Raw genomic sequence first — 13775 nt, 5'->3', positions numbered from 1 at the left:
CAAATCCAATTTAGGCCTGACAAGAATTCCGCTGCAGTCCGATATCAGCAGTGTTGGTGGTCAGCAGGCAACTGTCTGTTCACACTATCGGCCACATTAACGTACAGCCATTGTCAAGAAGTAACTTTATTGTCTCCTTGGTTTCGCGCCGCTCTCTGGCTACCTGGATGATATGGCGGACCACCGCATCATACTCACAGTCCCAATTGGCTGCAGCTGCATGGAGAGTAGTATTCCCGTGCCTATCGTGAATTGTCCAGTCGGCGCCATGACAGCAAGCACTCTAATAATTGTATTTTCGCCTCGTTATGCTCCAAGTCACCAGGCTCGCAGAGTAAATAGAGCTTCGAGAAGCTGCACAGCGGTAGCGTCTTGGCCCTTCTCAAGAGCCACATGCAGGGCCGCCTCCCCCTTGTCACATCTCACAGAGATATCTGCGCCCTCTTTCTGGGAAACCGCCAGCAGGGCCTCGTTCCCAGCGGCAGCAATATAGTGGAGCACAGACCGGCCGTTGGGAGCCCGATACCCGAGCAATTTACTTGAATTGGCAGCGACATAACCGAGGACAAAGTCTGATTGCGGCTTGGCGATGTCGTCTTTCCTGGCTGTTCGATGGAAAAACAATTGGTCGTATAGCCGTGGTGGTCGCACGCAGCGAAGAATCTCGACGTAAGGACGGACTTCGTGAGTTTTCCCACGGAGAGGTTCTCACAGAGCTCAGGGAGAATATCGAGGGGGATAGCTGAAAGGTCCTGCGGCATGGCTAGGCGAGATTTCGAGGTCGCACCACATTCACGAATGACCCACGGGATGAGGACACTTTGTATTCAATTCTCTAGCGGCTTCACAACAGGTTGCTGCTCCACTGCTTTTGCTTGGGAAGCTGTTCTATGTGAGTTACTTATGACAGCCACTAGCGCCTCTGCCTGAATATTTTGAGGTTTGACTTTCCCAGACGCTCACGCTCTGTTCCTAGGTCTGTGCCCAAAATCACATTACTCCCCGTCGGACTCGGGCAAAATTAACACTCACTTGGCTGTGCTACGATAGTGAATGTCTAAGGCTTCAGTGTATAATGTTGTAGTTACTGTGTCGTACGGGGGAGCACCAATAGTTTTGTTAGAACGTTTGGCTGCACCCCTAAGGTACTGACGCATCCACCTAGTAATCTTATACCGTACGCGTCCAGACGCATCCGTACCTTAGGGCGCACCTACCATGTAACTGATGTCTTTATCTGACCACCTGAATCACCATTCCATGCTCTAGGTACTTGGAGTGCTATTCACATACACCAAAATCTGCCTCTGACTACTCATTGTGGAGTCTCACCCTTGGAACCATCAACCAGGAAACACCCGTGGCACCTAGCAACCCCACCAGGATCGGCTGCAACACTTTGACGCCAGCATGAGCTGCCAAAATGCCAGTGACGGCTGGAAAGATCGATCCGCCCACCTGGCCAAGCACGAACACGAGGGCTGTTCGGTCAGCGAGACTCTGCACGATGGAGGATGCACATACCTAGGGCAGACGAGCGAATCTCCGCCGAGAAGACCTTAGATGCGACGGATATGCCCGTGGCGAAAAAAGGACCGGAAAAGAACCCAAAAAGACTGATGGCTACTGCTTCCGTGATGATATTCGGCACCCTGTCCGATTAGCAGACGCCTTCACAAAGGAAGTAACACCTACAGCCAGAACATCAGCTGCAGACCAACACACAACACTACGTAGAGGAAGATCATGCGTCGCTCCCCCCAGCGGTAGGTTGGCTCAGCCAATAGGAGTCGACCGAGAAAGCCTCCTCCATAGAAGCCAGCCGGGACATAGCCCATATCCTTGAGATCACCGTCCCGCACATCGACGAGGTACTCCACAATCCATCCTATTCGGTCAGTATCATCTCAGACGCAGGGAGCATTACATACCACCGGCGGTAATAGCGGCGCCCAGGAAGAAGAAGAAATACAGACTCAACAACCACACACTTGGCGTGCAAAGAGTCTGCTTCATCTCCTGCAGACCCTTTTGCCTTGACTCCGGAGGAGATTGACCAAACTGCTGCGTCAACCTCAACGAATCATGGAATGCACCGATCACCAGAACCAGGTTGATCACGCCTAGCCCCAACGGCGCAGCGTAGAACAGATTCCACCGGGAATGCATACCCGCTGAGGCCACAGCAGTCGAGACAAACGGACCCACCAGACAACCGGCCATGTACATGGCATGAATAAACCCCAGCCATCGATGTGCGGCTTTGACGGATGCAACAAATGTGTTGGCGTGTGTATCTTGATATGCCTGGCCGAGACTTGCAAAGAAGAAAGTCACCGCAAACAATGGAAACGGAGGAAGCCATGTCCGCAAGGCGTGGGCGAGGACCTGAAGTACCGCCCCTAGGGCCAGGAGAACCCCCAGATCAAGGTACTGGCAGAGATGGCTGTTGGACAGCGCGGCGACAAGCCAGCCGCAGAATGTCGTGCCATATCTGTTGACTGTTATTATGAATATTTGAGGATGACACGAGAACGTACACTACGGCAACCAGGTTGGTGTCGATATGATACGCTTGCCGGATATAAGGGATCAGAGGTCCAAGACTTCCATCGTTGATGCCGGCTACGAAGAAAGAGAAACCGGCGCTGACGAGTTTGAGATAAAGTCGGGGGATTTGAGGAGAAGCTGTCTCTACTTCCAGTGGCTCCATGGTGGATGCAGTTGATGGGCGTAAGCATCTGCTTCTTTCTCACTGGAAGATCCACCGCATTATATATGTAGTGCCTATGCTCAAATAGGCAGGCGGCCCAACTACACGGGTTTGCCCAATCAGGTAAACCAGCCAGCAGGACACATCACGAAAATCAATCATCCGGAGAGCACTGTCGATCATCATCAAGCAAATATGCAAAAATGACACATTGCTTATTGCAGGGCACTTACTCAACTAATCCTACTTGGGATTAGTAATGTTCCCCGACTGTGAGTTTTTCGATGAGCAATACTAAATCATCGACAAGACATACTATGTACAGTCTTCACGAGCACAAACATCTCTGTAGAAGAGCTATGACCTTCAGTGCATCAGGCTTGGACACTCTCCTGCACCGTCCAGCACGAGAAAGCATCAGTAGCCGCTTGCTGAGGGCCCCAGTGCCTGTTCTTGCGGAACTTCTTTACACGCGATTCGCTCAAACACGCACGCCCACGCCTACTGACCATGATGGCCCAACCATCCGCGTGGTTTGCATCTCAGATACTCACAACACCCAGCCGCAACTGCCAGAGGGAGACCTCCTCATCCACGCAGGCGATCTCACCCAGTCCGGGACTCACGCCGAGCTAGAAGCACAGATCGGATGGCTCGATCGCCAGCCCCATCGCTTCAAGGTAGCGATCGCGGGAAATCACGAGCTGTGTCTGGATCCGAAAACACCAGCTGAAGCACCTGGTGGCAATGATCCAGTTGACTGGAAATCAATCCGGTATCCGGAGAACTCGTCGACAATCCTCGACTTTGGGTACAGACGCGTCAAAGTGTTTGGGACCCCCTACACCCCGCAACACGGGAACTGGGCTTTCCAGTATCCGCGGAATGAGAATATCTGGGACAAGATATGGATCCCTGAGGACACAGATATTCTGGTCACACACGGCCCGCAGAAAACACATTTAGATTTGGGACGGTATGGATGTAAATTCCTTCGGGACCGGTTATGGTCAGCCAAACAAAAGCCTTGGCTGCATGTGTTCGGTCATGTCCATGGGGCGAATGGGAAGGAGACTCTCTGCTGGGATGAGTTTCAACGAGCGTACGAGAGCATCATGGATAATGAGGCAAAATGGCCAAGTATGATCCGGTTACTGTGGCATGCATTTCTACGGCTTATACGCCTGAGCGATACATGCGAAAGGACTGTGATGGTGAACGCCGCTGCAATTGGAGGACTCCGCGACGAAAAGAGACGGGACGCTATCTGCGTTGATATCTAACCATCAACATCAATAGAAACAGCGCTAGCTCTCATCCACAGAGTCCGGCCAATAATACACCCCCTGATCCAGCGCCCTCTTCAGTCTGGGATCTACCCTGACATACCCCGCCTTTTTCAACCCCGCAAAAACCCCGTCGATCAACTCGGCCACCATTCCCCCGAACACGATACTGCCCTCCGCATTCAGATGCGTCCGGTCCTCCGGATTGAGGTTATACATGTACGCCTTCTCGGGTCCAATTCTATTCAGATACCGCGTACTCGCACCGTTCAGATCGATGTACGCCGCACGCGAATTCTTCGCCGCCGCAATTGTCGCCGCGCGCTGGTCGGCCAGACTCAAGATGATAGTAGGCTCGCCGGTGACGTTGGAAGTCTCGTAATTCCGGCGTGAAAGTGGGGTCACCAGGATGGGCGTCGCACCTGCGTTGCGCGCCTCGCTGACGAATTGCTCGAGGTTGCGTGTGTACTCGGCGAGGGAGATGTTGGCGGCGGGTTTCTGGTCGTTGTGTCCGAACTGGATGGTCACGAAAGGCGCGTAACGGTCCTTGTACTCGGCTACTTTGCTTAGAACCGTCTCCCAGTCCCCTCCGGCGCGGAAGCTGACGGTCGTGGCGCCGTTATGGCCGTAGTTGAGGCCGCTGGCGCCGTGGAAGAGGGTCGTGTTGAGGAACCCGTCACCCCAGCCGCCACCGTTGGAGGATTGCTTGGCGGTTGTGCTGTCGCCGGCTAAGAGGAAAAAGGGCGGTTTGGGGGAGTGGCTGGGAGTGGGCAGGGCATAGAGGGGGAGGATGAAGAAAGATAGGAGAGGAAGACGCATTGTGACCTTTGGGGACTATACTGGCAGATGAATGTCGTTTTGCATGGACTACACAACATCTTATATTTGCACCTGGGATGTGACTCGGCATAATGCCAATGCAACTGCATTGTTTCCACCAACGAGAGAATTAGAGTCAGTTATGTCATGCTGCCATTCATCATGCAGCATTTGAGCTGTAGCAATATCAGGGACTGAAGGATTCCACAAATGAACGTTGATCCTTCTCGGTGTTTAACAGTCCGGGGTCCCTTACTGTCTCTGGAATCAGCCGAAAGGATCGGCAGAACGGTCGAAAGGAATTTAATAAAGTAAGAAATTGTACAGTGCTTCGGGACAACCCTGCAGTACAGTGGAGTGGTACGTCTAATAGATCTAGCCAGTGAGATAGGAGATTGACTGCTGGTCGTCTACAGATCTATAAATATTAACAGTGCAACGTAAATCTGGCATTCGTAATCGTAGTGTTCCCATCCTGGACTGACTACATTAGGAGGAATCTATCTTCCCTCTTTCAGCCCACGTCATCAACCACCAACGATAGACAATCTTAAAGTGGCTTCTCAAGTAAGTATATTCTGCGTCTTGTAACCTCGAAACGTAGCTAATACAAAGTTCAGATTACCATACCGGAAGACCTAGTCTCTGAAGGCTGGACTATCGAAGAAGCCAGGTCCACGACGTGTATGCCTGGGGCAATCCCAGCGCCCAGGGTTATATGATGAGGAGGACATTCGGCCCCAGAATCCGCAGCCATCAATGTGTCAGACACCGGAATCAGGGGAAATCAAATGTTGCTTGAATCAGAAGGCAAATGTTACTTTTGGGGTGGCTCGAATGCGGAGTATTCGAGGTTGTTAAACCGAAGGGTTTGCATAAAATACTCGCAGTGATGAAGCAAAAGAGGGAGAAAGGTCTGAAATGCCAGGAGCTGCACTAGATACGCCCTTGGATGTAATTCTTTCCTCATACATCAATCACACCTTGAATCCAGGCCACTTGGATCAGCTCGTTTCTCTCTGGCCACGCCAAATTCTCGATTCTTCTAATGTACTGCTCTGGCACTGGTCCAGGTAATCCGGACCTGATGGAAGGCTATAAACCACCAGCTGGTTAGATTCTCTCTATGTCACCTCCGTAACAATTGATTCTTACCTTAGCATCACGATTCCATATTGATTCTACTCTGTTCTTCCAACTGTCCCCCTCCGATTGCATAAGCTATTGGATTACTTATCACGTTTTCTAGAAAATCAAAAGCCGTGGAGGATCATATCGTTAAGGTCACAGCACATTGTCTATCGATATCTGAATTACGTACTTGGTTCTGTGTGAACGAAAAAGCTGCAGGTCGATGGTGCCATTGGCAGGCAGAAGAGTTTCAGCCATATCGGAATTAATGATTTCTTCTTCTTTGTTCAAAATGGACATCTACTAGGCTGGCTGGTGAGAGAGAATCTCATCCTTGATATCATTCTAGCTAAGAGAGAATGGTGAAGGTATCTACATGCGAAGCAGAGGTAACCTGCCTGCGTAAGTTGCATTAAGCCTAATTCTGGCGGTAGGTGACGAGTAACATTCACAGAACTAAAGGAATCCATCTTTCCACTGAGGTATATACAATACCTCCTTGTCCGTATGTATATACGGAAAGAACAGCCATGGAGACCCGAACAGCAAGGAAGCATATTGTCCTGTGATGCGCCAGAACAACCATTACAAGAACTATGGCTGGATGGCTGGATGATGGGACGCTCTTGATATTGTTACGTTTCCCAAGTCGATATGTGACTGATCGACGGTCAAGAACGGCCATCTGAGTCCGCTATTCAAGGTGCTGCCATAACGAATGTCCGGTGCCACGGGTTACCGGAGAAGATTCCAAGATCATGGGCAGGAAAAGACCCCTATGAGGAGAGGAATCCCGTTGCGCATCACCGAACGAACCGGCAAATAGCCACAATAATCTCCCCATCGGTCTCATGATCGCTTGGCTGCCTTCAAGATGCTTGCCTCCTCGGTCCCAACATACGGAACCGGATAGATATGAGGCGCCGGGGGCAGGCCATCGTGCTTGTATTCTCGGGGCGAGTTGATGAACTCCTCGAAAACTAGCTGCCGGGAAGGTTCCGGAATTCCTATATCCTTTTCATTAGCCTGCGCAGAATCAGGAACATGGCAAGAAGGCCACGCACGGTCTAGAAGACTTTGATACCCCATGAGCGACATGCCTAGTGACTCTCCACCGGAAGTGTGCCAGTCTACAGAACAATCAGCTCTCATATCTTTTTCAGTAAATTAAGGAATGCATGGTACTCACGGCTTGCCTCGTGGCGGTCGCGCAGTTTGGCAGTCGCGAACTCAAAGTGACATTCATTGCAGCGCCATTTCGGATATGGCAGATGCCGTCGATCCAGAGCACTGAAATTCTCCCGGAGTAAAAGACCTCCCGGGGCAAGGTTGTCGCGCTGGAGACTATGGGTGATGATCTCGAGGACCGTGTTATCCTCCAGATCTTCCAGCTTCTTGGGTTCTTTGTCCTTTGCGGGCGGGGTGCTTTGATTCCGCGACATGTTGTCGGGGTTTGGAAGACTACCCTAAGAAAGAAAAGATCAGACCTCGAGAGAGGAGACAGTGCAATTATATTGGAGGAAGAATGGTCTCATGGAACTACATATACGAGGATAGGCGTCTAGCGCGGGGCACGAGGCTGAATCCTGCACAAGGCTGTGGAAGACTTGACTCACATAGATGAGAACACCTGATTTGACTAAAGAGCTCCGAAGGCTGGTAGTTAAACGTCAAGCAATGAGAGATGACGAGCTCTTTTTGTGATTTCCTTGGTCGTCACGTTCGGCAGATGAGGCTGAGCGCCAACGGCCTATATAGATAGAGATGATTTTCCACCCGACGGCAGCCGTCTTCCCTTTCACCTTGTCGTCAACTACATGATTTAATCCACCATGGTCGAGCCCAAGCGCGCTGATTCGGCTTTGACGGATGCCCTGACCGAGTTTGCCCAAGCTGCGGGCCTCCAAGGGGGGGTAGCACCGGCGTCAGCCTCTGTAGTCTTCCAGGTTGTGGAGGACGCCAACCGCAAGTTTCAGTCCTCATCCCCCAAGTCTATCAAGTTTTCACAGAAGTTATTACCATGTCTCGAGTCGCTCAACCGGTTTTCGTCTGTCATAGACACATTCATCCAGTCGAATCCCACCATCTCCGGTTTAGTCTGGGGTAGTCTCAAATTCCTGTTACAGGTTCGTTCCCTCCGGACTGTCCAGGTCCCAGTAACATACACAGATGTTGAAGCGGCGCCTAGGGAGCACTGCAATTTACCTCCTACCTCGAACGGCTGGGTGAAATGTTTGAAGAATTTGGCCAATTTTTCCCTGTTGTTTCCGAATATGAAACGATCTTCGAGACCTCCGATACGGTCCGAGCTGCGGTGTTGCATTTGTACACAGATGTTGTCCACTTCTTCACTCGAGCAGTGAAGTTTCTGAAGAGAAAGCGTACGCAAGTCTGCGTCGGAGTGGCTGTACGATGCTGACTGAGAATGCATCGGTAGCAAGAGATCTCATCTTTCGGACGCTTGTCAAACCGTTTGAGCACGACTATGCGCAAATCCTTAAGCGCTACCAGATACACCGCAACGAACTGCAGATCGTGGCACTTGCTGCGATGGAGAGGAATGCCAGAAAGGAGCGGGAACTGGCTGAGATTGCTCGTGACGCGGCCGAAAAGGAGAGAGTCGCCGCGGAAAATGAACGTAAAGAGGCAGCAGCTGAGAGGCAGCGCGCCGAGCAAGCGAGAGAAGATCTTCGCGAGGAAATCAAACGGCAGGAAGCGCACCGGAAGGAGGCGTCGCGAGCACGAAAAGAGGTCCGGGAGGAGACTAAGAACCAGGAGGTCCACCGCATGGTGGTTCAGGGGCAACTGAAAGGTAAGATCAGAACTCTTGTCCGAGGCAACCCTACGGCTGATACATCTCATTTGGTAGGCCTGGAATCAGATTCAATGATGCGGTGGTTAGATCCCCCGGACTATGAAAGTATGCTGAGTCAGATGGTCAGGCAACGCCATGAAGATACTGTTCTCTGGATTGAGAAGCATCCCAAGTATCTCTCCTGGAGACAATATGCCAACTGGGCGCGTGACATTTTATGGATCTATGGCGGTCCTGGTATGGGAAAGACTATTCTATCGGCGACCATCGTTGAGGACCTTAGACGCCTTCACATCACGCAGAGTCCTCGTCAGACAACCAAGCGATACGCCGTCTGTTTCTTCTTCTTCGATTCGAGCAATTTCTTTGAGCAGCCAGAAGTGGTAATGCTCCGAGCCCTCGTGGCACAGCTGCTGCACCAAGTCGACAAGCCCGACCCCCTCAACCAAATCTACCTTGCACGACGCTCGGCGCATGCGTCACTGACAGAGCTCAGGGAGGCATTCTCGACCCTGGTGAGCGACTGCTCGGGTGTCTATGTTGTTATTGATGGACTAGACGATGCGGCGAACGCCAGCGATGCCCTGCAGCTTTTGCTCATGCTCTTGGTCCAGGTTTCACCCGTCATGAAGCTGCTGGTCACCAGCCGTCCTGAGCCCGATATTCGGCGCTTCTTCCATTCCCACCCGCAGTTTGAGTTGACAGAGGATATCACTCAACCGGATGTGCGACGAGTCGTCACGACTCGCGTCCAGTCAGCGTGTGAGGACAAGAAGATCAGAGTTTCTGACCCTAACCTTCGGCAGGAGATTGTTGACGCCCTCGTCTCAAGTAGCTCCGGAGTGTAAGTGGTTTCCAGCACAACGTCCATTCGGTCAATGGAGCTGACGAGCAGCTGTCTGCTAGATTCCTCTGGGCGACAATGCAGGTGAAGCACCTCCAGACTCTTCGCGTGCAGACTGATCGAACTCTACGCGCTGCTGTCCGCAATCTGCCCAGTGGTGTTGCGGATATCTATGGCCGCATCCTAGCCAAGATAAACTCCTACGCGGAGGAAGATCGCCTGCTGGCCGAGGAGCTCCTTCGCTGGGTTGTCTGCGCCAGGCGACCGCTGAACGTTTCCGAACTGTGCTGCGCGCTTGCAATCGACATCGGAGACGAGGAACTAAACTTGGATAACGTCCCGACTAACACGAGTGAGATCGTAGACGCCTGCAGCCCTCTCCTCTCCATCGGGGACAAGGGGACTGTCAGCCTAGTTCACTCAACGGTGGCACAGTTTCTTCTGGACCCTTCCAACAAAGCCTCTGTCCCTATGGGCACCGACCGATACTTCATCGAGCAGACAGACGCTCATACTATGCTGGCAGAGAAGTGTATATCATATCTGTCTTTGCTTTCGTTTCGCAATCGTATCTCCGGGACACAGACATTGGCGAAGATCACGCACGAGGAAATCCACGCGTTTCCTTTACTGGAATACGCGGCTTTGACTTGGTGGAAGCATGTCGCTCACTCCGCCGTCTCGAAGGCCTCGGCAAAGAGACTTGTGGACTTGATGTTCAACTTCGCTAAATCAAGTCAGGGTCTGACTTGGCTCGAGGTGTCAATCACCTTGTCGCGCTCCCTGGAACATTTACACACCATATCGATGCAACTGCGTGCATGGTTTCGCCGGCTGGAGTTTAAGCATGCGCATATCGACGAACTCAAGCTCTGGTTGGATGGCCTCGTAGATCTCACCCGCGTCTGGGATTCCATCCTAAGAGATTCCCCCTTTGAACTGAGGTCTACCGTTAAGAAGTTTAGTACCGAGGGGCAGTTCTTCCAGAAGCATTTTGGCTCCGACTTTATAGGGGAAATCGGGCCACCCCCTGCCTCGTTGCCGCGGATCAATACCAATCCCACTGTGGCAGAGGGAAACGCATTCGATATCTTGGTCGACGACGAGGAAGGCTATGTCCTGCATCCGTCGGGAAAGCTTCGCTTCCAGTTCACCTGGGATATCATGCAAAGCAATGGAACCAACTCCCTGAGATACACTATCTATGCCGAAAGCCCGATCACAAGGAGGCATTTCAAGACGGTTGAATTTGCCCACGAAATACCCTGGAAGCTTCCGCAGGGCTTCCACCTCGGACTGCATTCGGTGGCTTTTAGTCCTGATTGGGTTTACCTCGCTATCGCTACGGTTGAGTCCGTGAGAGGACTGCCTACGGGACGCCGATACCAGGGCAAGACTACTATCCGTGTTTTCCTCTGGCGGATGCGAGACCTCGATGAAGCTGGCGAAGAATTGCTTTTCGATCTTCCCTGGATAATACCTACCAGGAGTAGTGACGGAAATGTTTACAGCGGCTACGTTGGTCAAGCCCAGTATGATGCCTTCCGGGGCTCTCGATGTGCAGTTGCCTTCCACAGAATCAAGTCCACTCTCTACCTGCAGACACCGTTCGGAGCGGTGGATGTAGAAACAGGTACTTCCCTGGAACATTCTCGGTATCTCCAAAGTGTCGTAACCCAACCGACTGTGACCCAATGCACATTCAGCCCCGATGGGCGTCGAATCGCGATGGTCAGGAACCATACAGATTTCGAAATTGCCAATATTGATGGTTCCAACGTGTGCGCCACGAAGCTTGTGGGGGAGATATGCGAGATCCTGAGCATTAGCAGGACAGGCCGATATGTAGCGATCTGCCTCAACCAGCCTGCCACGTCTTCGCAGCTAACCCAGTCGCGTCTTGTCGTTCTCGACACGGTCACCAGTACAATCCAGGTTCTGCTGACGGGAACTCAGGAACGACGGTTTGACGAGGTGTCTTTTAAGCTCCGTGGCTGGCTATCGTGGTCTCAATGGGCCGCCCAGGGACGATACATGAAGTTCATGCCCAAGGGACTGGCCCCCGTTCGACCAGACAGGCACTGCATTCAAGTTTATTCCGTCTTCAACTGGCTAGTTGGCGGAGCCTCTAGTGAGCTGTACATCGAACCCGACATTGACCATCTGCTGGACCCTCAGGAGCAGCGTTGGGATCTAGTGCAGCCCGCGGCTGTCAGAAGAGAACTGCCGCTCTCATCCAGTGCGACCTATCTATTCTCAGATCGGACCATTCGTCTCTCGGATAGCTCGTTTGTGTTATCCGTGGGCTTCTCGCCGGAGGATGAGCACTGCTGTATTCTCACATCCAAGCAGACAGTCCTTCTTCCCAGCTCGCTGCAGTCATCGCCCCTGACCTCGGTGCCCCCTACGGCTGACAAACAGCAGAAGACCACATACCAGACGTATACTCGTCTGTTTGACCACAACAGAAAACTTGGTTGCTTTCAACTAGCCTACCAGTAAGTCGGCCCACCCTGCTCGTTTGGCAATCCACTTACCTGCCGCAGTGGCACGCAAGGGCGCTGGATGGACTATCTGGACTATAAGACGCACAATATTGCCCAGAGCATCACGGCCCGTGTGTACATATGGGATCTCTGCGGCACTCCAAGGCTCGTCCGTGACCAGCTTCTGCAACTGGATGAGGTTGAAATCAACCTGCTTCGGTACGAACAGTGTCGCCGGCTGGATGTGGCTTTCCACCCGGCCAGTGATCGCATGGCAATCTTCAATGTAGTATACAACCTCGACCTGATTACCAGCAGCAGCATGGAATACCAGATATACCATGAGACGAACAAGTTCCATCCGGATATCGCAGCCGGACGTACGAACAACACCTGGCAAGTATCCTTCAGTCCGGACGGCAGGTACATTGCGTTTGCCGTCACGGCGAGTACCCGAACTCCAGGACTCTTTGGGAAACGAGGAGAAATCACCAATGCTGTGGTTCTGTTCGAAACCGACAAGCCCAGTACCCCGTTATGCTCGCAGATATCGAGCCACAAGGGCGATACTCTCGCCATGGGCTCGTGTTCTGTTACATTTCACCCAACGGATAGGAAGCTACTCTGGACATCATCGTTTGTGTTCACCGACGCCACGACCAAGACAACCACAAAGCTACTGGACTTCAGTCTCAAGCCATACGAAACGACCTTTATCACAGGTAAGTTCTCTGCCCTTCACCAGTCGGGCCCTAACTGATAATCCCAGACCTCAAATACGACGACTTCAAGTTCGTCCCCACCCCCTCCGGAAACCAAATCTACGGCCAACCCTCCCAAGCCGGCCATCCTGGCTTCTGGGACCGTCTCGACACAAACACACATATCCCGCAGCCAACTAATCTCCTTGAACCCGGTCAGATCCAGCTCACCGGCCTGGCACAACGTACTCGACACATCACCGGCATCATCGCCGCCCCCGCCTCGACCTCGACCTCTGACGGGCCAACGTCCACATTCACATTCACCAAGAAGACCATCCTCCAACTACCCCCTTCCACGCACCTTCACCAAAACGCCGTGCGAGTTCTCCAGCGAACAAACGATTACCTCGTCATCCTCCTCTTCCAGGACGGCCCCGTCCACTTGAAGAACACTAAAACCCGCGGGAGCGCCAGCACGAATGACACCGAGACCGAGAACCTCGTAAAACCGATTCTAATCCCTGTAGATGCGAAGGAGCTCGCGTCGCGGCCCGTCTCGCCGCTCAAGGCAGGCGACGTGGATGATATCCACCCTCTACTCACGATATCTCAGGAGAGTTGAAAAACGTCCTGCCGGATCTCTGTACATGTGATGATTCTACCTACTCCGGTATTCGTGAAATAAACAACGCATACTGAAATACTGTGCGAGTCATGCGTTGGGTCCAGATACACTGCAAGTACAGTTAACGTAGCCTGAGCACATGAAACGAAGACACAAACTAGACAGTGCTGTGAGTCACGAGCATCAAGATTCAAGCCAGACATTCCTGCCCTGAAATCTCATTCTCGTCTCGCAGCAACCGACGTCTAGAATCAAATTGACGACGACGAGGCGCCTATCTCTGTCTTCCCGTTCTTTCCATATTAATTTCTGACCGGATCTGCAGTTGTTTTTGTGTGATGATGACCTGTGA

At 52.2% G+C, this 13775-nt stretch overlaps 6 protein-coding genes across 6 annotated transcripts; 2 read left to right on the top strand and 4 right to left on the bottom strand.

Annotated features, from left to right (window-relative positions):
- Positions 1 to 79: 79 nt before the first annotated feature.
- On the bottom strand, positions 80 to 761 carry AFUA_2G17280 (uncharacterized protein; the record flags this gene model as incomplete). Its single annotated transcript, XM_750969.1, has 3 exons — positions 80 to 283; positions 427 to 601; positions 682 to 761. 3 exons carry the CDS (start codon positions 759 to 761, stop codon positions 80 to 82), a joined length of 459 nt encoding a protein of 152 aa, XP_756062.1.
- A 728-nt stretch (positions 762 to 1489) lies between these two features.
- On the bottom strand, positions 1490 to 2713 carry AFUA_2G17270 (putative MFS transporter; the record flags this gene model as incomplete). The annotated part of the gene is made up of 4 exons (XM_750968.1): positions 1490 to 1652; positions 1696 to 1888; positions 1932 to 2494; positions 2541 to 2713. 4 exons carry the CDS (start codon positions 2711 to 2713, stop codon positions 1490 to 1492), a joined length of 1092 nt encoding a protein of 363 aa, XP_756061.1.
- Positions 2714 to 2997: 284 nt separating this feature from the next.
- On the top strand, positions 2998 to 3996 carry AFUA_2G17260 (metallophosphatase domain-containing protein; the record flags this gene model as incomplete). Its single annotated transcript, XM_750967.1, has 1 exon — positions 2998 to 3996. One exon carries the CDS (start codon positions 2998 to 3000, stop codon positions 3994 to 3996), a length of 999 nt encoding a protein of 332 aa, XP_756060.1.
- A 24-nt stretch (positions 3997 to 4020) lies between these two features.
- Positions 4021 to 4818, bottom strand: AFUA_2G17250 (rhamnogalacturonan acetylesterase; the record flags this gene model as incomplete). The annotated part of the gene is made up of 1 exon (XM_750966.1): positions 4021 to 4818. One exon carries the CDS (start codon positions 4816 to 4818, stop codon positions 4021 to 4023), a length of 798 nt encoding a protein of 265 aa, XP_756059.1.
- A 1452-nt stretch (positions 4819 to 6270) lies between these two features.
- Positions 6271 to 7415, bottom strand: AFUA_2G17240 (putative C2H2 finger domain protein). The gene is made up of 2 exons (XM_750965.2): positions 7139 to 7415; positions 6271 to 7079 (listed from the first exon to the last, which is right to left on the bottom strand). The coding sequence occupies exons 1-2, from the start codon at positions 7389 to 7391 to the stop codon at positions 6799 to 6801; spliced, it is 534 nt and encodes a 177-aa protein (XP_756058.1). The 5' UTR covers positions 7392 to 7415; the 3' UTR covers positions 6271 to 6798.
- Positions 7416 to 7781: 366 nt separating this feature from the next.
- Positions 7782 to 13772, top strand: AFUA_2G17230 (MAP7 domain-containing protein; the record flags this gene model as incomplete). The annotated part of the gene is made up of 6 exons (XM_077804246.1): positions 7782 to 8075; positions 8138 to 8330; positions 8387 to 9608; positions 9671 to 12106; positions 12155 to 12816; positions 12864 to 13772. 6 exons carry the CDS (start codon positions 7782 to 7784, stop codon positions 13418 to 13420), a joined length of 5364 nt encoding a protein of 1787 aa, XP_077660406.1. The 3' UTR covers positions 13421 to 13772.
- Positions 13773 to 13775: the final 3 nt, after the last annotated feature.

This window comes from Aspergillus fumigatus, chromosome 2 (genome assembly GCF_000002655.1).
Source record: "Aspergillus fumigatus Af293 chromosome 2, whole genome shotgun sequence".
Lineage (NCBI taxonomy): Eukaryota > Fungi > Ascomycota > Eurotiomycetes > Eurotiales > Aspergillaceae > Aspergillus > Aspergillus fumigatus.
The sequence above is the reverse complement of the archived record's forward strand: the minus strand, read 5'-3'. Positions and strand labels throughout refer to the sequence as shown.